We start from the raw sequence: 26,857 nt of genomic DNA, 5'->3' as shown, positions 1-26,857 counted from the left end.
AATTATGGCCAGTGTAGCAATTAGCAACATCAAAGTTGATTTGAATTCCATGCAACACTCATTCCATACTTCTCTAGTGTGGAGGTCTTGCTTATTAATATTATCCTGTTTGTTTGATACTTTTCTTTAACTTAATAATATTAACCATAGGCACTTTTTGCCTGGAGTACAAACTGGGTCACAGTATTCTCTGGTAAACAATTAAGTTCTTTTCCAAATATATGCTCAGCTAATAGAAACAGCATTCCTAGATTATTTTTTTTTTTTTGTTTTTTTTTTTTAAAAGGGCTTCAGCTGTTTTAATGTCAACTTGTGCTGGGAATACTATAACTACATACAACCCTTTTCAGCTTTCAATCACTTGCATCTTATGTACAAAGTATGAAAACCAAATACATCAAATTTTGAGAAATAATTTATTTATCAAACCTGACAATTGCATATAATTAAAAAGCCAAACATTAATATATCAAGATTATTGCAATTATCACCATTTGCAGATTCTTGTTTAACTATGGTAGATGGAAGTATTAGTTGCCTTTTACATCACTTTTCACTTCCTGAAACAAAACAAAATGATTTTCTTAATCATCCATCTGAAATAATAAAATTAGCAAAAAAAAAAAATCTTTAGTTTAAATTAGTTTAATACATCAAAACAAAACAAGAAAAAAGTGATTGAATGAGATGAATCATGGCATAGATATCTATAAAATTTTGCTTTAGTGATAAAGGGGGAAACATTTAAGTTATTTTAAGTGAAACATAAGCTAGAGAAATAAACTATTAGGCCTAATTTAAATAATTTAATTCCTTTCTCCCAAAACACTACATGTATCCTTAAAAAAAGAAAACTTAAAATGTATCAATATTTACCTTGTGTAAAAATTCTTATGTACATCTACTGTATCAGCTTGACGCTCATTAGGTATGCCTAGTTCCTGTTGAGCAGTTAAGACAGATTAAGTAAATAATTCAAATTTGTAAGACAAACCAATAAAAGATACTGTTTTATATATATATATATATATATATATATATATATATATATATATATATATATATATATATCCTTCCTGCAAATCAGCATATTTTGCAAAACAAATATTTAAAAAAATACATAATGATATTGTATCAATCATCACCACTGACTTGGTTTTACTAGGTAAAATATTTTTTAAATACAATATTTATACAAATAAAAATCTATCTCAATCAACATGTTCAAAATAAACCAAAGCAAACTTGTGATAACTTACCTGATTAATGTTTGAGAGGATTCACCCAGTTCTCGCCACTGAAGCAGATTAGATGCATGTGTTATAACACTTGTGATATACTGATTGCCATTTTGTGCACTTTCAGTCCTGGAGATCCATGTTGTAGGCATAGACTGTTAAACCTGGATAGTAATATTATAGAAGTAAATTATATCTAGTATAAGTATAATATAAATATTTAAAAAATAAATGACACTAAATTATATTTATCATCATTGGAAATAAAAGTGGTACAATTAAGTTATAAAAAAACAAATTATAAAATTTAAAGCAGCTTATTAATAATTGTCATACCTTTTCCTACTTTTATGTCAAATGTAAGAGGTAATAGAGAAAGAACATCTTGTGTCATTTAGTATGCTGTAGTCTTATTACTGGTAAAAATCAGATCTTCCCTTTTTTTTGGATGAACCTGTAAAAGAGAAATTACAACATGGATAAACACAATGAATATCATATCTAATCCTCAACTAGTTATCACCCCAATCCTAACCTCATTTTTTAAAACCAATTTCTAAATATGTTTTCAGAACAAATTTATGTTAAGTCTACCTATTTTAATGTTCAGAATACTAATATTTATCAAAACTACCTCCAGTTGAAATTCAAGATACCTTTATAAAAAGTTATTATGACTTTAACTTTGTGTAGTTGTTATTTAGGCTATTTGTTTAATTTATATTATTTAAATTAATATTTCATGCCTTGTTTTAAAAAGATCTACAAGTCTACTTTTGATTTTATGGTATAATCTGATAAAAATTAGGCTGCTAAATCTGAAAACTAAGGTCAATGCAAAGACTTCCAAATTAGCGATAAGTAGGCTTGTATAGATATTGTATATAATTACTAGCCCAATAGTATTACTCTACGACCAATGTATAGGACTTAATGTATCAGACCTAATTCCTATAATTAGGCCTACTAATTATTAAATAATTAATAGATCTAACAGTAGGATAATTACAATTATGGGCCTTAGCGGACATAGAGAGCTGAATACTTAACTAAACATTTTTAAAAATTATAGTAAGCTAAGTGAGTTGAATTATTTTATTTAGATAGGCCTAGGCTATAATATACTCTATAGCAGTCTATAGTGATAGTCGCAGAGTAGCGTATATCATAATAATTTCAAATTAAATCTATAAGCAACATTAAGCCTCTGCCTTGTTGCCTAATTAAAAACTAAAGCCTATTAAGCCTTTTCCTAATAAGCCTTTGGCCTAATTTAAATAACAGCCTATATAATATATATAAATAGGCTAAACTCCTTGTAAGACCTAATAGACTAATGACTAAGAGAGTGCTAGGCCCCTTTCCGATATTATATAATAAATGCTTGATCGATATCATAATATCTAACACTGATTACATTAATTTACATAAGACTATACCATCTTAACTATGGCTAATACTTTTTCTACTAATAAAATAGGCTATCTCTAGTTTAAACTTAGGCCTAATAGTAATTAGTAATTATAATTAAGTAGGCCATTTTATGACATTTATAAAATTTTTAGTAGATGGCCGAGCCTTAAATTTAAATACTAAAATAGATTTAGCATACTATGCCTATTGTTGGTCTAATTAATAATTTATTTTTCATTTAGAATTTTAGATCTCCAAAAGATAGGCCTAGGTCCTAAATAAATAATTTTTATTTTATTGAGCCCGCCTTAATGTATAATGTATAAGATGTGATCTGTTTTTTTAATAAAAATAACCCTACACAATACTAGTGATTTAACTAATATCTAGTACTACTTTAGGCCTATTTAATTATTTATCTAGTAGGCTGAATAAAATCTAAAGCTATAGGCCTACTTTATTACTATATTTGCCTATTATTCTATAATTAATTTATGTTTTCTTTCAATACATAGTAGATCCTGTGGTACCTCAACATTCTAGTGCCTCGACATACCAGATTTTTTAAATACGAGCAGTTGTGCGAGTAATATTTCGCTTTGAGTTACGCGCAAAATTTGAGATACCGTATTTCACAGTTCATGTAAAAGAAATACCCCCAAAAAGATGCAAATGATTATTTATCGCAGCTATTTAATTATAATAATAAGCGTCTTACTCATATTTGCAGCATTATGAAAGGGAGAAAGAAATAAACTTCCTAAACAAGTTTTATTTTAAGCTACCAGCACATGAAAGTGACTTAAATTAAGCATGGCAAAAAAGAAGAGAAAAGCTGTCACGAAAATTAAGCTAACGTAATAATTTTATTTAGTATTTAGGCCTTACGTTTAAGTCTTAAGTGCAACAATGCTCAGTGAATTTTAGCCATTAATGGCATTACGTTTAGGAATGATGTGAAGGCCTACTTGTGTAGCTTTAGTATATTTTTAGACCTAAGCCTAAGCTTGTAGATATAGATCTACAAACAATTTGAAATAGATCTAGATCTAGAAGAGATTTAAAATTGAGTAGATCCTAAAGGACAGCTATGCCACAGAAATAATTAATAATTATTAATTATCTTTCTATCTAGTCAATCTGAATCTAGACTAGTGCTACTGAAAAATTACTAGATCTAGATTTTCTAGATCTAGATTCTATCATTTACTTTCGACGCACTAGGCATACTTTTAACTTTCTCTCTCTAGTCAATAATGTAGATTTCTAGATCTAAATGTAAATCCTGATCTTGTAGATTTGATTTACGTAGGTTTTACATCAGTGTAAATCGTTGATCAAGTAGATCTAGTCTAGATCTGGACTAGCTCTCGTCAAAACAAAATGGCTGGAATATTAGCTTCAAAACACCTACAGTTTATGCTTTCCTAATTGTGGAGAGCATGTTTAATTATTGTTTTATTTTCAACGACAGTGTTGACTGAGAAACCACCAAAGGGTTTTATTCTCAGCGACACAGTCGGAGAGAGGCTCAACGATTCTGTCGTTGAGATGATCCGCATGGGGTGGTTAGAAATTACTATTAATGTTACGCCTAGGTTTAAAAGAGAAAATTGTCCAATGTTTATTACTTTAATGTTGATCTCATGGTTCTTTATATTTCAGCATGTGACGTCCACCACTATGGCGTTGGGTGTGTGTCGAGCTGCCCTTTGACCTGCTTAGAATCAATATGTGACAGTACCACTGGGTTTTGTACCAGGTGTAATCCATGTTACACGGGCGAACTTTGTCAATCTGGTATATGGTACACTTTACAATCTCACGTTCACGATACATTCAATATTTTGGATAATTATTACATATAATATTATATCTACTATATATATATATATATATATATATATATATATATATATATATATATATATATATATATATATATATATATATATATATATATATTGTATATATAAATTGTCATATAGAACTCAATTGTTGTGACGGAAGAGCTGAATGCATAGGTATTGGTATTGGAGTTGGAGTTGTGCTTACAACTATTGTAGTTCTGATAATTACAGCCATCTTACATCGTTCGAAAATGTTGATAATAGGCAGAAATTTGGGACCCTGTCAAATAAGGGAGGAAACTGTTCCAACAGGCAAGCAACAAACAGGTAAACAGTGCATTTACATTAAGTTGTTTATTCAATCAAATAAGGAAGAGGTCTCCAAACTATGGCCCGCGGGCCGAATGCGGCCCGCAAGGTCCTCTCAGTCGGCCCGCGGAGATCTTTTTGTCCGCGGAAAGATGTCTGTTAAAGGTGGCTGAGGAACTTGGCCCAGAAAATTTAAAACAATTTGAAAATGTAGCTTTGGATGCAAATAGCTTTGCCCACCGTGTTGCAGTGGTGAAAACATTGTGACTCAAATAGCGAAAAATGCAAGCACGTTTCACTATTTTTTAATTGCAATGGATAAGTCGCTTGACAGCTGTTCACCCCTCAACTCCTTGTGTTCATTTGGGGTGTGGATGAAGACATGAACATAACACAAGAGCTGGCTTCCGTACACAACATGTATGGCACTGTTACTTGAGAGGATATATTCAATGAGTTTAAAAACATTTGCTAATTATAACTTGGACTGGACTAACCTCAGTTACCTGACTGTTGATGGGGAAAAGTACATGAGTGGCATAAAGAAAGGCTTGGTTGGACAAGCGAATGAGAAAAATATTCTACAACAAATGCTCCTGCACTTCATTATTCATCAGCAATCTTTGAGTGCTAGATATATGAACATTAGCAGTGTACTGAATCCTGTAGTGAAGATTGCGAATGTAATAAGGTCACATGAGCTCAACCATTGATATAGAATACGTGAAGAATAATTTGAGAACAAACTAGGACCTCGAGTGCAGCGCCCGACAGTGTTTCTTTCAGATTTTTTTCTAGGGGGGGGGGCACTTGAAGTTTTTATATAAATTATATTTAGTTGGGGGGGGGGGGCGGTAGCGGTTTTTTTTTTGGGGGGGGGTGGGGCTCCATAACACCGAATATATGCCTTGAAGAAACTCTAGCCCTAGAATTAATATGTGATAGTCAATGCGGCCCTCGGTCTGAAAAGTTTGGAGACCCCTGCTAGGCTATCTCTGTGTAGGCTAAAATAAACCAGTGTAAAAAATGCTAGTGTGTAAATATTACTGTAAACCTCAGCTTTTGTTCAAATCTCACTGTAAATTTTATAAAATGTTTGCAATACAATATAAGCCAGTTGTAAACAAGTGTGTAACGTACACTGTACATATTAGCTTGTGATCAGATATTATTGTAAAATATTATACAATGCCTTGCTAGCACTATTTAATTATTAACTAGTGTGTAAGTGACTGTACATGTTTAGCGTGTAAGTAACTGTAAATATTAGGTATTGTGTGGGCCTACATACCAGTTATTGCAATTAATGTATTTTTTTCATTTACAAAACTGAGATCTCTGTAATTTTCAGGACTAAATCCAAGAGTAGACAGTATAGTAAACGTTTTTCAAAATTTGAAAATTTGTTTGTTAATACTTATAGGTAAGGACACGTAGAAAATGTATGTCTCCTATAACGCCTATAAGTTGAGTCTTAGAAATTAAAGAAAACTTGTAGACAATCAATGGAAATAATATATTTGACATATTTAAAAAAATACATTCACAGATTTATTCCCAGTGACTGTTCTAGTGATTGCAATTCTACTGGTTTGCTTACAACCACCAAAGCAACCTATCAGTCTACTGCTGGTTGGTAAAACAGGTAGTGGTAAGAGTACAACAGGGAATACAATACTTAGAAAAAAAGTTTTTAAAACTGGAGCAAGTTGCACATCTGTCACAAAAACTAGTGAAAGTAGTTTCTCAGCGTACCAAGGAACGAAAATAACAGTTGTGGATACTCCAGGATTTATGGATACTGAAATGGATAATGAAACTTTGGCTGATATTCTCCTTCAATCCATCAATGAAAGTCCGACAGGATTCGATGCGTTTTTATTCGTTGTACCCTATGGTGTTAGATTTACTGACGAAGATAAAAAAGTTATAGAAAACTTTAAGGAAACTTTTGGAGAGGATGTTATTAAAAAAATGTCTATTATTGGTGTAACAAGGGGAGACCAATACAGCCCCGAAGAAACTAAAACAAAAGATTTTCAAGACTGGTATAACAAACAGAAAGGTGGATTCAAAGATCTGATTGATGAAAGTGGTGGGAGAGTTGTTTTAATCAACAATAAACTGACCGATATAGATCAGAATGATCAAATAGAGAAACTAATTGAAATGGTGAAAAAAATTAAAGGCCATTATAACCAAAAAGACTTTGATCAAGCTAAAGAAAGAATTAAAATCAGAAGAAAAGTTACAGCAGACCTTAATGACATTAAACAGCTTTACAAAGGTGATAAAACAATAGAATTGTTAGAAGATGTTCAGCATAAAGTGCACGTTCTGATTAATTATGCCAACACAAAAATCAGGCTGTACCCAACTCTGAAACCTATAGCTCACCAATTACAACCTCTGGCTGAATCTGTACAACGTGAGTTAGAAAGAAAACGTAGACAAGAAGAAGAAGCTAGAAGAAGTGCAGAAAACAGAAACAGAGAATTGTCCAGAGAAACGGCAGTCACAGCTTCTGGCCCATCATTTTTAGAATTTCTTATTGGGGCTGCTCTGTTTATAGGTGGTTTCTTTCTTTTTTTCTAAACAATAGTAGTACATTATAGTCAAAATAAACGTAATGAAAAATTATAAGGTTTAGTCTTATTAGTATGGTGTTGCTTTTAACACTTGTATGTAATTGATATGATCACTTCTGCATTGTAAGCGGTGTTTTGACCACAAGTGGTTTGACCATAGACCGTTGAACAATAGGTAGTTTGTCTGCGGTAAGACCTAGACCGCAGGTGGTTTGTCCATTATTTATTCTCACAGATTTTAGAAGGCAGTGATTTATATCTTGCCCAAAGTATAATAAGAAAGGTACATAAGGTATACTAGTCCAAAATGGTACAGGAAAATTCCACCAGTCTAGGCTTTTACAGGAAGGTTCCACCTGTACAAGACTCCATGCCAGCAATGAACAACACCGACGATGTGCTGACACACTTAATCCAATGTCGTTGTATTTCGGGCCGTGGAGACAATTATATCTGTACACTATTTTTAATTAAAAAAATGGAATCAAATACATACAACAGACGATAGTGTATTACGGAAGAAGAACATTTGTGTAGGTTGTCATCTCAGTCTAAGGTATCACCTACACTAAAATAATAACTCAGCAATATAGGCCTACATTTCCTTTAGCAGTCTGCATTATGACTTATGTTTTATAAATATTTGTACATTTCTGCGCTGTAGTATTCATCATCTTTTTGTATTTAATCGGTTGTCTTTAGTTTATCTTTCCATGTATACCATTTTTATCTAATATGTGTTGGTGAAATTAAAAAAATAACAGCAATGTATAGTAATATTAAAGTTTATTATGAGTGAATGACATTTTGTCATAGCTGACCTCTCATTTGCTCATCTACCCATAATTGTTAAACATAAGAAAGTAATTCCATGCACTAAATAAAACACAGAGAATCACATACATTTAGCACAGACGCTTTAAACAAACATACAGTAAAAGCTACATACAGTAACCTCTAAAAAGAACATCGTAGGCCCTACTCCTCATTATCAATATCATCAGACATTATCGCTTCAAGAGTTTCTTCTAGACTTGATAGTTATTTTGACTTGTAAAGATGCAATGGGATGAGATTGTAAAAACTGCTGTAGCTAAAAAATATTTATAATTTTAGTACAGATCTGCCCATTGTACTTACTTGACAACAATGCAATAAAATGCAGCCTATTGCATTGTAATCTAAACGAATTGTAAAAATAATATCATTAAATGATTTACTATAGTCTTATTGTATATTTCAATAAAGAAATAGTCAAAATATTTTATTAGTCATCGAAAAAAAATATATAGGCCTACCCAGTAGCTGATTAAGGGGAGGGGAAAGGGCCTCCAACAATGGCCTTACATACAGTAGCTAGGCCTTCCACACTAGCTTACATACAGTAACTAGGCCTACTACACGGCTTACATAGAGTAATTAGGCCTACTACACTGGCCTACATAAGTAGTTAGTACTACTACAACCGGCTTACATACAGTAATTAGGACTTCTATACTAGTATACATTCTGTAACTAGGCCTACTGCATGTGCTTACATACTTTAACTAGGCCTACAAGAAATAGCTTACATGCAGTAACTAGGTCTACTACGCTGGCATACTTAAAGTAACTAGACCTACTACACTAGCTTTCATAGGCCTACTACAGTTACTTACATATAGTAACTAGGTCTAATACACTGCCTTACATACATTTACTAGGCCTACATTACTGCCTACCCCACGTATGAGGAAATGTATACAGAACACAGCATGTGCAATTTTTTCTTGTGTAACGCGTCAGGTATTTCATCATGGGAATTCCCGATAACTCTTTATTTCTTTGAAAAGGTAACATTCTTTCCCATTTATTTCTTTCGAACTATTGTTCATTAACCTTGTCGGTGTGTAAGTCAGTGTTCTTCAGTATTATTCAGATGTGTCGACAAGGTTCGGACTGTGTAAATTCTGTTTCTTTTCAATCATTTAAAATTAATTATTTGATAATTATGTGGTTATATGTTGACTAGTCTGTAATTATTAATGTTTATGTATTTTCTTGTGTGCCGCAGGCTATCGCTATGTAGGCTTAATGTTAGCCAGTGCGTAAATAAATGCTAGAGTGAACTATCACTGTGATGTTAGCCAGTGTGTAAATAAATGCTAGAATGTAATATTAGCTAATGTGTAAATAAATGCTAGAGTGTAACTATCACTGTAATATTAGCTAATGTGTAAATAAATGCGAGAGTGAACTATCACTGTGATGTTAGCCAATGTGTAAATAAATGCTAGAGTGTAACTATCACTGTAATATTAGCTAATGTGTAAATAAATGCTATTGGGTAACTAAACTACCACTGTAATATTAACCAGTGTGTAAATAAATGCTAGGGGGTAACTAAACTATAACTGTAATATTAGCCAATGTGTAAATAAACGCTAGTGGTTAACTAAACTATGGCTGTAATATTAGCCAGTATGTAAATAAATGCTAGTGTGTAAATATCACTGTAAACATTACAATTTTTTTCAAATCTCACTGTGTAAATACTATACAATATTTGTCTGCACATGTAAATATTAACCACTGTGTAAATAAATGCCAGTGTGTAACTATCACTGTAAACATTACATTCTGTTCAAATCTCACTGTGTAAATACTATAAAATATTTGTCTGCACATGTAAATATTAGCCAATGTGTAAATAAATGCTAGTGTGTAATTATCACTGTGTGTATTAGCTTGTGATCTGATATTACAGTTTGCACAGCACTTTTTATAATGAACTAGTGTATACGTGACTGTTAATTGTCTGTGTAAGGGACTATAAATAATAGCTGGTGTGTAGATATCACAGACTGAAAAATATAAATAACTGATGATTTATTTCAATCAATTTATTTTAATTCACTTACAAAATTAGCATCTCTGTAATTTACAGGACTAAAGTCAAGAGGTGACACTAATGTAAATGTTTGTCATAATTTGATGATGTGCTGTTTAAGATTTTTAGGTAAGGACTTGTAGAAAATGTGGGCAAATAAAATTATGATTTTAAGAGCACAGCTAATGAGCTAAAAAGATATCTCTCATCTAAATCTTATCAATCCACAGAATAAAGAAAACTTACGTCAAAAATCAATTGAAGTAACATCATTGACAATTTTTTTTTATAATATATTCCCAGATTATTTCCTAGTGATTGCTCTAGCGATTACAATTCTACTGGTTTGCTTACAACCACCAAAGCAACCTATCAGTCTAATGCTGGTTGGTAAAACAGGTAGTGGCAAGAGTACAACAGGAAATACGATTCTTAGGAGAAAAGTTTTCCAAACTGGAGCAAGTTTCACATCTGTTACCAAAACCATCGAAAGTAGTTTTTCAGCGTACCAAGGAACGAAAATAACAGTTGTGGATACTCCAGGATTCATGGATACTGAAATGGATAATGAAACTTTGGCTGATATTCTTCTTCAAGCCATCAATGAAAGCACCACAGGATTCGATGCGTTTCTATTCGTTGTTTCATACGGTGTCAGATTTACTAAGGAGGACACAAAAGTTATAGAAAACTTTAAGGAAACTTTTGGAGAGGATGTTATTAAAAAAATGTCTATTATTGTTGTAACAAGGGGAGACGAATACAGTCCAGAAGAAACTGAAACAAAAAAATTTCAAGACTGGTGTGACAAACAAAAAGGTGGATTCAAAGATCTGATTGATGAAAGTGGTGGGAGAGTTCTTTTAATCAACAATAAACTGATGGATATAGATCAGAATGAGCAAATAGAGAAACTAATTGAAATGGTAAAACAAATTACGGGACATTTGAGCCAAAATGACTTTGAAAAAGCTAAAGATAGACTTGAAATCAGAAGACAATTATAGCAGACGTTGATCACGTTAAAGAGCTTTACAAAAGCGATAACACAATAAAATGTAAGAAGTTGTTGAGCATAAAGTGCATGCTCTGCCTAATTATGTTGTGTCAGGCTGTATTCATGTATCCAAGTCTAAAATGCTGAATAGTTCATCCATTACAACCTCTGGCTGAGTCTGCTCAACGTGAGTTAGATGCTGAACGTAGACAAGAAGAAAACGCTAGAAGAAGTGCAGAGAAAAGAAACAGGCAATTTTCCAGAGAAACGACACTAACAGATTCTAGCCCATCATTTTTTGACTTGCTTATTGGGGCTGTTATGACTACAGTTGTTTTTTTTCCTTTTATTTCTAAACAATAGTAGTACATTACTTTTGTCCAAATAAATGTAGTAGGAAATTATAAGGTTTAGTCTGATAAGAATGGCATTGCTTTTAACACTTGTATGTAATTGATATGATCACTTCTACGTTATTCGCGGTTTTTCGACCATAGGTGGTTTGACCATAGACCGTTGATCAATAGGTAGTTTGTCTTCGGTGGGACCTAGACCGCAGTTGGTTTGACCATTATTATATTCTCAAAGATTTTAGACAGGCTGTGATGGTAGCTTTTTAAAAAAAATATCCTGATGCGCTTACTACAGCCTTCTGCTTACATCCTGACCAACGTATAATAAGAGTGGTATATGAGGTATACCAGCCCCACCTGTTACAGGAAGATTCCACCAGTGAAAGATGGTACAGGAAGATTCCATCTACCCAAGCTAGTACAGGAAGATTCCACCTAAACAAGAAGGTACTGTAAGATTGCAATTCTAATCAGAATAAATGCCTGCAATGAACAACATCGATGAAGTGCGGAACATTTGTGAAGGTTGTCATCTCAGTCTTAGGTCGCACCTCCATTACAATAATAACCCAACAATGTAGATTTCCTTTAGCAGTCTGCATTCGTACTTATGTTTTTATAAATATTTGTTCATTTCTGCGCTATAGCATTCATCATCTTTTTGTATTTAATCAGTTAGCTTTAGTTTATCTGCCCATGTGTACCATTTTTATGTACTATGTGATGGTGAAATAAAACAATAACAGCAATTTATAGTAACATTGAAGTGTGTTGTGAATGAATGACATCTGCTCATCTACCCATAATCGTTAATTATAAGAAAGGAATTCCATACACTAAATAAAACACAGAGGATCACATACATTTAGCACAGACGCTTTAAACAAACATACAGTAAAAGCTACATACAGTAACCTCTAAACTGGTTTACATAGAGTAACTAGGCCTTCCACACTAGCTTACATAATATAGTAACTAGGCCTACTACAATAGCTTACATACAGTAACTAGGCCTACTATATTTACTAACATACAGTAACTAAGCCTTCTCACGGCTTACATGCAGTAACTAGGCCTACATTAATGGCTTCGCCACGTATGGTGAAATGTAAACAGAACAGTGCATGATCAATTTTTTCTTGTGTATTTTTTCTTGGGAATTCCCGATAACTCGTTTCAGTTTGTAATTTTTTGAAAAGCCAACATTCTTTCTCCATTGATTTCTTCCGAACTATTGTTCGATAACCTTGTCGGTGAGTAAGTCGCGTGTACTGCAGTTTTATTCTGTGTAAGTACGGTTTCTTTTCAAACCTTTAAAATTAATTGCATGATAATTATAAGGTTATATGTTAACCAGTTCTAATTAGTAATGTTTAAATATTTTCTTATGTGCCGCCGGCTATTACTGTGTAGGCTTAATGTTAGCCAGTGTTTAAATAAATGCTAGAGTGTAACTATCACTGTAATATTAGCCAATGTGAAAACAAATGGTAGTGTATAACTAAACTATAACTGTAATGTTAACCAATGTGTAAATAAATGTTAGAGTGTAATTAACACTGTAAACATTAACTCTTGTTGAAATCTCACTGTGTCAATACTATAAAATGTCTGTGTGCACATGTAAATATTAGCCAGAGTGTAAATAATTGCTAGTGTGTAATGATCACTGCGTGTATTAGCATGTAATCAGATATTTGCATTTAACTTTTAAATTATTATTGTATACATGACTGTAAATTTACTGTGTAAGTGACAATAAATATTAGCTAGTGTGTAGATATCACAAACTGAAAAGTTTAAATAACTGATGATTAATTGCAATTAATTTATTTTAATTCACTTATAAAATTGGCTTCTCTGTAATTTACAGGACAAAAGTCAAGAGGTGACACTAATGTAAATGTTTGTCATAATTTAATGATGTGCTGTTTAAGACTTTTAGGTAAGGACTTGTAGAAAAAGTGGGAAAATAAAATAATGATTTTAAGAAAACAGCTTAAAAGGTATCTGTCATTTAAATCTTATTAATTAACAGAATAAAGAAAACTTACGTCAAAAATCAACTGAAATAATATCTTTGACAGATTTTTTTAAAATAATATATTCACAGATTTATTCCTAGTGATTGTTCTAGCGATTACAACTCTACTGGTTTACTCACAACCACCAAAACAACCTATCAGTTTTCTGCTGGTTGGTAAAACAGGTAGTGGTAAGAGCACTACAGGGAATACAATTCTTAGGAAAAAAGTATTCAAAACTGGAGCAAGTTTCACATCTGTCACAAAAACTATTGAAAGTAGTTTTTCCGCGTACCAAGGAACGAAAATAACAGTTGTGGATACTCCAGGATTCATGGATACTCAAATGGAAAATCAAATTTTGGCTGACATTCACCTTCAATCCATCCATGCAAGCCCGACAGGATTCGATGCTTTTTTGTACGTTGTTCCCTATGGTGCAAGATTTACTGATTGGGACACAACAGTGAAAGAAAACTTTAAGGAAACTTTTGGAGAGGATGTTATTAAAAAAATGTCTATTATTGGTGTAACAAGGGGAGACCAATACAGCCCCGAAGAAACTAAAACAAAAGATTTTCAAGACTGGTATAACAAACAGAAAGGTGGATTCAAAGATCTGATTGATGAAAGTGGTGGGAGAGTTGTTTTAATCAACAATAAACTGACCGATATAGATCAGAATGATCAAATAGAGAAACTAATTGAAATGGTGAAAAAAATTAAAGGCCATTATAACCAAAAAGACTTTGATCAAGCTAAAGAAAGAATTAAAATCAGAAGAAAAGTTACAGCAGACCTTAATGACATTAAACAGCTTTACAAAGGTGATAAAACAATAGAAATGTTAGAAGATGTTCAGCATAAAGTGCATGCTCTGCTTAATTATGCCAACACAAAAATCAGGCTGTACCCAACTCTGAAACCTATAGCTCACCAATTACAACCTCTGGCTGAATCTGTACAACGTGAGTTAGAAAGAAAACGTAGACAAGAAGAAGAAGCTAGAAGAAGTGCAGAAAACAGAAACAGAGAATTGTCCAGAGAAACGGCAGTCACAGCTTCTGGCCCATCATTTTTAGAATTTCTTATTGGGGCTGCTCTGTTTATAGGTGGTTTCTTTCTTTTTTTCTAAACAATAGTAGTACATTATAGTCAAAATAAACGTAATGAAAAATTATAACGTTTAGTCTTATTAGTATGGTGTTGCTTTTAACACTTGTATGTAATTGATATGATCACTTCTGCATTGTAAGCGGTGTTTTGACCACAAGTGGTTTGACCATAGACCGTTGAACAATAGGTAGTTTGTCTGCGGTAAGACCTAGACCGCAGGTGGTTTGTCCATTATTTATTCTCACAGATTTTAGAAGGCAGTGATTTATATCTTGCCCAAAGTATAATAAGAAAGGTACATAAGGTATACTAGTCCAAAATGGTACAGGAAAATTCCACCAGTCTAGGCTTTTACAGGAAGGTTCAACCTGTACAAGACTCCATGCCAGCAATGAACAACACCGACGATGTGCTGACACACTTAATCCAATGTCGTTGTATTTCGGGCCGTGGAGACAATTATATCTGTACACTATTTTTAATTAAAAAATGGAATCAAATACATACAACAGACGATAGTGTAGTACGGAAGAAGAACATTTGTGTAGGTTGTCATCTCAGTCTAAGGTATCACCTACACTAAAATAATAACTCAGCAATATAGGCCTACATTTCCTTTAGCAGTCTGCATTATGACTTATGTTTTATAAATATTTGTACATTTCTGCGCTGTAGTATTCATCATCTTTTTGTATTTAATCGGTTGGCTTTAGTTTATCTTTCCATGTATACCATTTTTATCTAATATTTGTTGGTGAAATTAAAAAAATAACAGCAATATATAGTAATATTAAAGTTTATTATGAGTGACTGACATTTTGTCATAGCTGACCTCTCATTTGCTCATCTACCCATAATCGTTAAACATAAGAAAGGAATTCCATGCACTAAATAAAACACAGAGGATCACATACATTTAGCACAGACGCTTTAAACAAACATACAGTAAAAGCTACATACAGTAACCTCTAAAAAGAACATCGTAGGCCCTACTCCTCATTATCAATATCATCAGACATTATCGCTTCAAGAGTTTCTTCTAGACTTGATAGTTATTTTGACTTGTAAAGATGCAATGGGATGAGATTGTAAAAACTGCTGTAGCTAAAAAATATTTATAATTTTAGTACAGATCTGCCCATTGTACTTACTTGACAACAATGCAATAAAATGCAGCCTATTGCATTGTAATCTAAACGAATTGTAAAAATAATATCATTAAATGATTTACTATAGTCTTATTGTATATTTCAATAAAGAAATAGTGAAAATATTTTATTAGTCATCGAAAAAAAACATATATAGGCCTACCCAGTAGCTGATTAAGGGGAAGGAAAAGGGACTCCAACAATGGCCTTACATACAGTAGCTAGGCCTACTACACTAGCTTACATACAGTAACTAGGCCTACTACACGGCTTACATAGAGTAATTAGGCCTACTACACTGGCCTACATAAGTAGTTAGTACTACTACAACCGGCTTACATACAGTAATTAGGACTTCTATACTAGTATACATTCTGTAACTAGGCCTACTGCATGTGCTTACATACTTTAACTAGGCCTACAAGAAATAGCTTACATGCAGTAACTAGATCTACTACGCTGGCATACTGAAAATAACTAGACCTACTACACTAGCTTTCATAGGCCTACTACAGTTACTTACATATAGTAACTAGGTCTAATACACTGCCTTACATACATTTACTAGACCTACATTACTGCCTACCTCACGTATGGGGAAATGTATACAGAACACAGCATATGCAATATTTTCTTATGTAACGCGTCAGCTATTTCATCTTGGGAATTCCCGATAACTCTTTATTTCTTTGAAAAGGTAACATTCTTTCCCATTTATTTCTTTCGAAATATTGTTCATTAACCTTTTCGGTGTGTAGGTCGCGTGTTCTTCAGTATTATTCAGGTGTGTCGCCAAGGTACTGACTGTGTAAGTTCTGTTTCTTTTCAATCATTTAAAATTAATTATTTGATAATTAAGTGGTTATATGTTGACTAGTCTGTAATTATTAATGTTTATGTATTTTCCTGTGTGCCGCAGGCTATCGCTGTGTAGGCTTAATGTTAGCCAGTGTGTAAATAAATACTAGAGTGCAGCTATTACAGTAATATTAGCCAATATTTAAATAAATGCTAGTGGGTAACTAAACTATCACTGTAATATTAGCCAGTGTGTAAATAAATGCTAGGGGGTAACTAAACTATCACTGTAATATTAGCCAATGTGTAAATAAACGCTAGTGGTTAACTAAATTATGGCTGTAATATTAGCCAATGTGTAAATAAATGCTAGTGGTTAACCAAACTATCACTGTAATATTAGCCAGTTTGTAAATAAATGCTAGTGTGTAACTGTCACTGTAAACATTACATTTTGTTCAAATCTCACTGTGTAAATACTATAAAATATTTGTCTGCACATGTAAATATTAGCCAATGTGTAAATAAATGCTAGTGTGTAATTATCACTGTGTGTATTATCTTGTGATCTGATATTACAGTTTGCCCAGCACTTTTTATTTATTAACTAGTGTATACATGACTGTAAATTGTCTGTGTAAGGGACTATAAATATTAGCTGGTGTGTAGATATCACAAACTGAAAAATATAAATAACTGATGGTTTATTGCAATCAATTTATTTTAATTCACTTACAAAATTAGCATCTCTGTAATTTTCAGGACTAAAGTCAAGAGGTGACAGTAATGTAAATGTTTGTCATAATTTGATGATGTGCTGTTTAAGATTTTTAGGTAAGGACTTGTAGAAAATGTGGGCAAATAAAATTATGATTTTAAGAGCACAGCTAATGAGCTAAAAAGATATCTCTCATCTAAATCTTATCAATCCACAGAATAAAGAAAACTAACGTCAAAAATCAATTGAAATAATATCTTTGACAAATTTTTTTATAATATATTCCCAGATTATTTCCTAGTGATTGTTCTAGCAATTACAATTCTACTGGTTTATACCCAACCACCAAAGCAACCTATCAGTCTTCTGCTGGTTGGTAAAACAGGCAGTGGTAAGAGTACAACAGGAAATACTATTCTAAGAAAAAAAGTTTTCAAAACTGGAGCAAGTTTCACATCTGTGACAAAAACTAGTGAAAGTAGTTTCTCAGCGTACCAAGGCACGAAAATAACAGTTGTGGATACTCCAGGATTCATGGATACTGAAATGGATAATCAAACTTTGGCTGATATTCTTCTTCAAGCCATCAATGAAAGCACCACAGGATTCGATGCGTTTCTATTCGTTGTTTCATACGGTGTCAGATTTACTAAGGAGGACACAAAAGTTATAGAAAACTTTAAGGAAACTTTTGGAGAGGATGTTATTAAAAAAATGTCTATTATTGTTGTAACAAGGGGAGACGAATACAGTCCAGAAGAAACTGAAACAAAAAAATTTCAAGACTGGTGTGACAAACAAAAAGGTGGATTCAAAGATCTGATTGATGAAAGTGGTGGGAGAGTTCTTTTAATCAACAATAAACTGATGGATATAGATCAGAATGAGCAAATAGAGAAACTAATTGAAATGGTAAAACAAATTACGGGACATTTGAGCCAAAATGACTTTGAAAAAGCTAAAGATAGACTTGAAATCAGAAGACAATTATAGCAGACGTTGATCACGTTAAAGAGCTTTACAAAAGCGATAACACAATAAAATGTAAGAAGTTGTTGAGCATAAAGTGCATGCTCTGCCTAATTATGTTGTGTCAGGCTGTATACATGTATCCAAGTCTAAAATGCTGAATAGTTCATCCATTACAACCTCTGGCTGAGTCTGCTCAACGTGAGTTAGATGCTGAACGTAGACAAGAAGAAAACGCTAGAAGAAGTGCAGAGAAAAGAAACAGGCAATTTTCCAGAGAAACGACACTAACAGATTCTAGCCCATCATTTTTTTACTTGCTTATTGGGGCTGTTATGACTACAGTTGTTTTTTTTCCTTTTATTTCTAAACAATAGTAGTACATTACTTTTGTCCAAATAAATGTAGTAGGAAATTATAAGGTTTAGTCTGATAAGAATGGCATTGCTTTTAACACTTGTATGTAATTGATATGATCACTTCTACGTTATTCGCGGTTTTTCGACCATAGGTGGTTTGACCATAGACCGTTGATCAATAGGTAGTTTGTCTTCGGTGGGACCTAGACCGCAGTTGGTTTGACCATTATTATATTCTCAAAGATTTTAGACAGGCTGTGATGGTAGCTTTTTAAAAAAAATATCCTGATGCGCTTACTACAGCCTTCTGCTTACATCCTGACCAACGTATAATAAGAGTGGTATATGAGGTATACCAGCCCCACCTGTTACAGGAAGATTCCACCAGTGAAAGATGGTACAGGAAGATTCCATCTACCCAAGCTAGTACAGGAAGATTCCACCTAAACAAGAAGGTACTGTAAGATTGCAATTCTAATCAGAATAAATGCCTGCAATGAACAACATCGATGAAGTGCGGAACATTTGTGAAGGTTGTCATCTCAGTCTTAGGTCGCACCTCCATTACAATAATAACCCAACAATGTAGATTTCCTTTAGCAGTCTGCATTCGTACTTATGTTTTTATAAATATTTGTTCATTTCTGCGCTATAGCATTCATCATCTTTTTGTATTTAATCAGTTAGCTTTAGTTTATCTGCCCATGTGTACCATTTTTATGTACTATGTGATGGTGAAATAAAACAATAACAGCAATTTATAGTAACATTGAAGTGTGTTGTGAATGAATGACATCTGCTCATCTACCCATAATCGTTAATTATAAGAAAGGAATTCCATACACTAAATAAAACACAGAGGATCACATACATTTAGCACAGACGCTTTAAACAAACATACAGTAAAAGCTACATACAGTAACCTCTAAACTGGTTTACATAGAGTAACTAGGCCTTCCACACTAGCTTACATAATATAGTAACTAGGCCTACTACAATAGCTTACATACAGTAACTAGGCCTACTATATTTACTAACATACAGTAACTAAGCCTTCTCACGGCTTACATGCAGTAACTAGGCCTACATTAATGGCTTCGCCACGTATGGTGAAATGTAAACAGAACAGTGCATGATCAATTTTTTCTTGTGTATTTTTTCTTGGGAATTCCCGATAACTCGTTTCAGTTTGTAATTTTTTGAAAAGCCAACATTCTTTCTCCATTGATTTCTTCCGAACTATTGTTCGATAACCTTGTCGGTGAGTAAGTCGCGTGTACTGCAGTTTTATTCTGTGTAAGTACGGTTTCTTTTCAAACCTTTAAAATTAATTGCATGATAATTATAAGGTTATATGTTAACCAGTTGTAATTAGTAATGTTTAAATATTTTCTTATGTGCCGCCGGCTATTACTGTGTAGGCTTAATGTTAGCCAGTGTTTAAATAAATGCTAGAGTGTAACTATCACTGTAATATTAGCCAATGTGAAAACAAATGGTAGTGTATAACTAAACTATAACTGTAATGTTAACCAATGTGTAAATAAATGTTAGAGTGTAATTAACACTGTAAACATTAACTCTTGTTGAAATCTCACTGTGTCAATACTATAAAATGTCTGTGTGCACATGTAAATATTAGCCAGAGTGTAAATAATTGCTAGTGTGTAATGATCACTGCGTGTATTAGCATGTAATCAGATATTTGCATTTAACTTTTAAATTATTATTGTATACATGACTGTAAATTTACTGTGTAAGTGACAATAAATATTAGCTAGTGTGTAGATATCACAAACTGAAAAGTTTAAATAACTGATGATTAATTGCAATTAATTTATTTTAATTCCCTTATAAAATTGGCTTCTCTGTAATTTACAGGACAAAAGTCAAGAGGTGACACTAATGTAAATGTTTGTCATAATTTAATGATGTGCTGTTTAAGACTTTTAGGTAAGGACTTGTAGAAAAAGTGGGAAAATAAAATAATGATTTTAAGAAAACAGCTTAAAAGGTATCTGTCATTTAAATCTTATTAATTAACAGAATAAAGAAAACTTACGTCAAAAATCAACTGAAATAATATCTTTGACAGATTTTTTTAAAATAATATATTCACAGATTTATTCCTAGTGATTGTTCTAGCGATTACAACTCTACTGGTTTACTCACAACCACCAAAACAACCTATCAGTTTTCTGCTGGTTGGTAAAACAGGTAGTGGTAAGAGCACTACAGGGAATACAATTCTTAGGAAAAAAGTATTCAAAACTGGAGCAAGTTTCACATCTGTCACAAAAACTATTGAAAGTAGTTTTTCCGCGTACCAAGGAACGAAAATAACAGTTGTGGATACTCCAGGATTCATGGATACTCAAATGGAAAATCAAATTTTGGCTGACATTCACCTTCAATCCATCCATGCAAGCCCGACAGGATTCGATGCTTTTTTGTACGTTGTTCCCTATGGTGCAAGATTTACTGATTGGGACACAACAGTGAAAGAAAACTTTAAGGAAACTTTTGGAGAGGATGTTATTAAAAAATTGTCTATTATTGTTTTAACAAGGGGAGACCAATACAGTCCTGAAGAAACTGAAACAAAAGATTTTCAAGACTGGTGGAACAAACAAAAAGGTGGATTCAAAGATCTGATTGATGAAAGTGGTGGGAGAGTTCTTTTAATCAACAATAAACTGGCGGATATAGATCAGAATGAGCAAATAGAACAGCTGATTGAAATGGTGAAACAAATAAAAGGACATTATAACCAAAATGACTTCGAAAAAGCTAAAATCAGAAGAAAAATTACAGCAGACCTTAATGACATTAAACAGCTTTACAAAGGTGATAAAACAATAGAAATGTTAGAAGTTGTTCAGCATAAAGTGCATGCTCTGCTTAATTATGCCAACACAAAAATCAGGCTGTATCCAACTCTGAGACCTATAGCTGATCCATTACAACCTCTGGCTGAATCTGTTCAACGTGAAATAGATGCTAAACGTAGACAAGAAGAAGAAGAAGCTAGAAGAAGAGAAGAAAACAGAAACAGAGAATTGTCCAGAGAAACGGCAGTCACAGCTTCTGGCCCATCTTTTTTAGACTTTCTTATTGGGGCTGCTCTGTTTATAGGTGGTTTCTTTCTTTTATTGTAGATGAAATAATTTAGGTTTAAATAAACGTAGATAAAAGTAAAAATGTTTGAGTGTTATTTGGAGGGATCAAATGTCATTCGTTCTACTTGAAGAGATTTCTATTACCCGGGTTCGTAGGTTGACTTTATGAATCGGCTAACATTAATCATTTCAATATGTCAAAAGTAATTTAACTTTATGAATTGGCTAACACTGAAAAAATAAAGCTTTAACAAACTTTATATTTACTTAACATTTATCTTTTCCACACTGAAAAACATAAGCCTTAATTTACAACAATCAAATCGAAAAAGAAAAACACATTCACAAACTGAAAAAAAATGAGGTAAACTTAAGGAAATATCACCACCCTGTGCATTCCCACGTGTTACAAATAAAAGACAGTCACATTAACACCAGCAAAAATCAGTAGGTAGTATAAACACTTTCTTTATTGTTGTTACAATAAAATATAAGAAACTAATTGAAGTTACAATAATGCAATACGCGTGAAAAGTCAAAGTAATCATACTAATTTTAAAAAAATATTTTTAAAAATATGGCAAGCGATAAATTTATACAAACATTTGTAAAAAAATATAGCCGTTTAGGAACCATCGATTACACTTATTTTTATATTTTTGTATCGAACATAAGCCGTTGGTTGAAAAGCCATTTAGAATTATTTTATCAATTCAAATATATTAAATAAAACTGCCCTCAACCCTCCATGAAGTCAATCGAAATGGCCAGGGAGAGTAAAACAATAAAACAATTGTTTTCCATGAGAAAAATTGTAGTATTGTATTTATATTAAATAATATAACATCCCCAATCACCACAACACCCTGACTATACTAATCCAAATTAAAAATAAAATTGTTTGCTAAATTAGTATTATATTACTTGAAATGATCTCTTAGGCTATATATTATGGTTTTCTGGCAAAACAAATTTGGAACCATTTGGAATCAGCTTTTCAAGTCTTATGTAACTTTGTAATTTTATAGAAAAAGGCAACCATTTATACTCATGCTTCTAAAGACGGTAACAATATTATTGCTCATCTAAACTGTTATACATTTTAATTTAAAAAAATAAGTTATACTATTTTTGTGTGTACAATTATAAGATTCAATTTCCCACATGTATATTTAATGGTTTTATTTGCCACATATTGATCAAGGTGTGTGTGAAATCAAACTCAACAATAACTAATTACATTAATTAGAATTTGATTTCACAAGCCTTCCCCCACCCACAATCACATGAACATCCTCCAACATCACTTCCCACGACCCCACCATAATTTGACCACCCCCCACCCCCCAAATATTACTTGACCGTCAACCACACAAGCCCTGAACCCTCACTTTAGCAGCCTCTTTCTTACCATCACTTGACCAGCCCCACATCATTATTTGACCATCTCCCCTACGATCGTTTTACCACCCCCCATCCCCTCTCCACTATCACTTGACCAGCTGAAGAAGACTTATCACCACCATACCCAGTAGACACGTGACTGTCGAGAAGTAGAAAGACGTATCCACGTTTCCTGTGACGTCAACCAGGGGTCCCACCACCACCATGCAAAGGATGAACCCACTGGGCAACATGGAGGAGACCCCTGATATGGCTCCCACTGAACTCTTGTCGGGATTCTGTGAAGGTCAACACAACATAACATCTGTAATTTCTAGACATTTTAGCTTGTGTTAGCTAGTTAGGATTCTGCCAAAAAACAAATTCTCAACTTAAAGAAAAAATTTAAAAAAAAACAACAAAAAAACAAAAAAAAAAAAAAAAAAAAAACCGTACAGCTAATTTAACATGATTTAGAAATTAATTTTTATGCATAGTTTATACAGTTGTCTTTTTTGTAGCTGCATTGTGTTGGGGGAATGTCCATACTCGATTTTCACAGACAATGAAGACAGTACTGTTCATACTGGAGGTATCAACTTGTAAGGTTGTCGAGTGGCGGTAGAATAGTGGAAGAAAAAAGGAAGCAGGCGAACTCTACTTCAATTGCCCCATAGATCATTTCGAAAAGAAACTCTACTTTCAGAATGTTACATACACAACAAGTGTTCATAGGAAGTCTGCATTGTCTATCGTAGGCTAGGGCTCAATTTGGGATAACATTCTCCTCAGCTATTTAAAAGCTAAAAGATTTTTCAAGCGTCATTTGTATCGTCATTTATACATTCTGTTGTTCGGGCTAGCTTACCTATTCTGATTGGGCTAACTTACCTGTCCTACGGTTTGGGCTAACTTACCTGCACTACTGTTTAGGATAACGTACCTAATATACTGTTTGGGCTAACTTACCTGCACTACTGTTTGGGCTAACTTACCTGCCCTACTGTTTGGGCTAACTTACCTAATATATACTGTTTGGGCTAACTTACCTGTCCTACTGTTTCGGCTAACTTACCTGTCCTACTGTTTGGGCTAACTTACCTGTCCTACTGTTTGGGCTAACTTACCTGCTCTACTGTTTCGGCTAACTTACCTGCCCTACTATTTGGACTTATTTACCTGCTCTGCTGTAAGGATCAACGTACCTGCTCCACGGCTATCTGACAGGCAAGAATGTAAGGCACGGTATAGACGACAGTCTTGAAGAACCCACTCCACACAGCCATCATGTAAACACACCACAACTCTGCTGTTAAGGCGCACACGATGTTGACAGCGATATTACCCAAGCAAGCTATTAATATTTCCATTTTCCAACCTGTAAATGGTTTTTAAAGTAAACAAACACTGCTAAAATAAATAGTTTACAATACACGTTGGAAAATTATAAAATTAATCATTCTAGTTAACTATATCATACTCGATAGTTAAATATTTAACATAATTTAAACAATATTTATACATTTTAAAACACTTTATTCAGTGCTTTAAACAATCTATAAATGTATCTGAATCTCAAAATACATTATCTGAACATCTAGATTAAAAAATAAAAACTGTACTAGTATAGCGCAGCAAAAGCTCCTGGCAGCTGTTGAAGAGAGTGAAAGAGATGTAAAATATCAAAGTCCCACTGGATCCTATCTCAACCCCTTTCACATAATTTTTGTACTGCTGGCTGCTTGTGTCAGCTTGGGGGTCGCCTCCAAGTATTCTTTCACCTGAAAACCATAATGAGTAATACAATCACAGGTGAGAGTCATAAACTGTGATCTATTATTTCTTTTTACTTTCTCGTATATACGAAGTATAGAGAAAGTATTGCAATCGCGCAAAAAAAAAAAATCGAGATTTTTACAAATCTCGACGTGTTACACCTAACTGATACGGAAAAACATAATTTTGCAATCTTGTCCGTATGTCTGTGTGTCTGTCTGTGTGTCTGTGTGTGTGTGTGTGTGTGTGTGTGTGTGTAAACACGATAACTTGAGTACAGTTACAGCTAAATTGATGAAAATTCATATATAAGTATTTTATCAAAATCGTAGATCCGTATCAACTTTTGAGCAATTTCCAATAACCGGAAGTGGTAGTTTTCTACTTTGAATTTTTCAAAAGCCTATAACTTGAGTACTATTTCAGATGGATAAATGAAATTTCATATGTAAGTAAAAGATCTAATTCTCTACCTTCTGTCAAATAATTTCCTTTGACCGGAAGTACTAATTTACGCTATTTTTGATTTCTCAAAAAACGCATGTAAATTTATAAATAATAATATTGCGCACTATTATGCACATTTCATTTGGCGTTCACCTGGTGTGCAATTATTTTTTCTACGAGATTTTATTCTATTTTAAAAACTAAGTATTTAAAATGGAGTTCCTATCCCCTGTTGTTTTATATAAGAATATCCAAGAAAGTTTAGGGGAGATCACTCCCGGTTTATTATAATTTGTCATCGAACTCGGTCTGTCTAGGTCTTTTCGTGTTATCTTTAGCATCGTCTTTTCCCGATACTTCTGAATATACATCGTGCAAGAGAAGTCAAGGTCGTGTATTTTAAGAACATCTGTTCATAATGGGATTGATGTGGGGGGGGGGGGGGGGGAGGGTCAGCACTAAGCCCAGCCGCCTTTAGTTTTACCCGACATTGGTCACGTCCCCTTTACAACTGATGGACTCAGTGACGCTTAACGGTCAGCAGCGTCATTGTTGAAAATTAAATACGATGGTTCCTGTAATCCCTAAAAGTTCTATAGAAATGGCGATGATGATTATAAGTTTGTAAAATATTTGTTACGAGCCGACCCGCGGCGTATCATACGCCGCTATCTATTGAGTTGTTTTATTTTCTGCTTTTCAGTAATTTATAATTTGTGAATTTGACAGTACTAATGCTGCCACTGAAAATATTTGCTTTAAGACACTATCAGTATGAAGTTAAGGACGATAACCCCCACCCTCCTTTCCCTCAACCCCTACCCTACCCCCACCCCTGTGAAAGCAGCCTCCTCTTAGTTATCCCCCTAAGTTTAAAATAGTTTCAAACTAAATTATCTGCCCTAATAGCCGTCACTAAACCCGGCTCTACGATTGCCAACATTTAGCCTGAACCACAGCTTACCAGACCATTTGGGGGTGGGGGTGGTAGGGATATGCTTAGAGAGGAAGAGAGGGGGCTGCTAGGCGCGCTTACAGCTCGGTGTTTTCTAGGGTATCCAAGAAGAGAATTATATATATAGATATTTTCATCTTTCTTGATAATTTTGCGAAATTTCAGCCGCTCCCCACAATTAAGTACTACGTAACACAGACTTCAGGTTACTTTCATAGCCTGTGTCTACTCAAGAACAATCTGCTGGGCAGCAGTTGCCTCAATTTTGCAATTTTTTCTTCTAATTGAGAGTTTGTTCCCAGCTACCGAGCACCATTTGCCCATGGGTCTGAATTCAAAGACTTTTTTAGGCTACGTTCTACCTGCTGCAGAATAAATAAAAGCAGCTGAAGACCATGCTAGATCGCAGAAAATTATGTGAGAAAACT

At 33.5% G+C, this 26,857-nt stretch overlaps 5 protein-coding genes and 1 long non-coding RNA gene across 11 annotated transcripts in view; 5 read left to right on the top strand and 1 right to left on the bottom strand.

Annotated features, from left to right (window-relative positions):
- LOC131938004 (uncharacterized) overlaps positions 1-7,415 on the top strand; it is a 34,689-nt gene extending 27,274 nt beyond the window's left edge. For all 3 annotated transcript variants that reach the window (XM_059295803.1, XM_059295804.1, XM_059295801.1), the window contains 4 exons: positions 4,317-4,451; positions 4,640-4,828; positions 6,162-6,233; positions 6,360-7,415. In XM_059295803.1, coding sequence (XP_059151786.1) covers positions 4,317-4,451; positions 4,640-4,828; positions 6,162-6,233; positions 6,360-7,405 — 1,442 coding nt within the window. In that variant the 3' untranslated portion in view covers positions 7,406-7,415. The remainder of the gene's footprint in view (positions 1-4,316; positions 4,452-4,639; positions 4,829-6,161; positions 6,234-6,359) is intronic.
- Positions 410-4,214, bottom strand: LOC131938005 (uncharacterized). 3 transcript variants are annotated; one of them, XR_009386267.1, is made up of 5 exons: positions 3,862-4,214; positions 1,575-1,692; positions 1,260-1,402; positions 877-941; positions 410-560 (listed from the first exon to the last, which is right to left on the bottom strand). It is a non-coding gene; the product is annotated as an uncharacterized LOC131938005 (long non-coding RNA). The 3 variants fall into 3 exon arrangements; XR_009386268.1 differs by having other exon boundaries at positions 3,873-4,214; XR_009386266.1 differs by having other exon boundaries at positions 3,882-4,214.
- Positions 7,416-10,827: 3,412 nt separating the features above from the next.
- LOC131938003 (GTPase IMAP family member 1-like) lies at positions 10,828-11,274 on the top strand. Its single transcript, XM_059295800.1, has one exon. It carries the CDS (start codon positions 10,828-10,830, stop codon positions 11,272-11,274), a length of 447 nt encoding a protein of 148 aa, XP_059151783.1.
- A 1,553-nt stretch (positions 11,275-12,827) lies between these two features.
- LOC131938008 (GTPase IMAP family member 4-like) lies at positions 12,828-15,494 on the top strand. Its single transcript, XM_059295806.1, has 3 exons — positions 12,828-12,905; positions 13,491-13,562; positions 13,731-15,494. The coding sequence occupies exons 2-3, from the start codon at positions 13,538-13,540 to the stop codon at positions 14,774-14,776; spliced, it is 1,071 nt and encodes a 356-aa protein (XP_059151789.1). The 5' UTR covers positions 12,828-12,905; positions 13,491-13,537; the 3' UTR covers positions 14,777-15,494.
- LOC131938002 (GTPase IMAP family member 4-like) lies at positions 15,077-18,414 on the top strand. The gene is made up of 2 exons (XM_059295799.1): positions 15,077-15,194; positions 17,711-18,414. Exons 1-2 carry the CDS (start codon positions 15,077-15,079, stop codon positions 18,412-18,414), a joined length of 822 nt encoding a protein of 273 aa, XP_059151782.1.
- Positions 16,635-21,960, top strand: LOC131937994 (GTPase IMAP family member 4-like). Of its 2 annotated transcripts, none has more exons than XM_059295792.1 (3): positions 16,635-16,713; positions 20,631-20,702; positions 20,871-21,960. In XM_059295792.1, the coding sequence occupies exons 2-3, from the start codon at positions 20,678-20,680 to the stop codon at positions 21,905-21,907; spliced, it is 1,062 nt and encodes a 353-aa protein (XP_059151775.1). In that variant the 5' UTR covers positions 16,635-16,713; positions 20,631-20,677; the 3' UTR covers positions 21,908-21,960. The 2 variants fall into 2 exon arrangements, with proteins under 2 accessions (XP_059151775.1, XP_059151773.1); XM_059295790.1 differs by lacking the exon at positions 16,635-16,713 and adding an exon at positions 19,952-20,045.
- Positions 21,961-26,857: the final 4,897 nt, after the last annotated feature.

Source organism: Physella acuta, unplaced genomic scaffold, assembly GCF_028476545.2.
Source record: "Physella acuta isolate Inbredline_101_S28 unplaced genomic scaffold, ASM2847654v3 ptg000227l, whole genome shotgun sequence".
Lineage (NCBI taxonomy): Eukaryota > Metazoa > Mollusca > Gastropoda > Physidae > Physella > Physella acuta.
The sequence above is the reverse complement of the archived record's forward strand: the minus strand, read 5'-3'. Positions and strand labels throughout refer to the sequence as shown.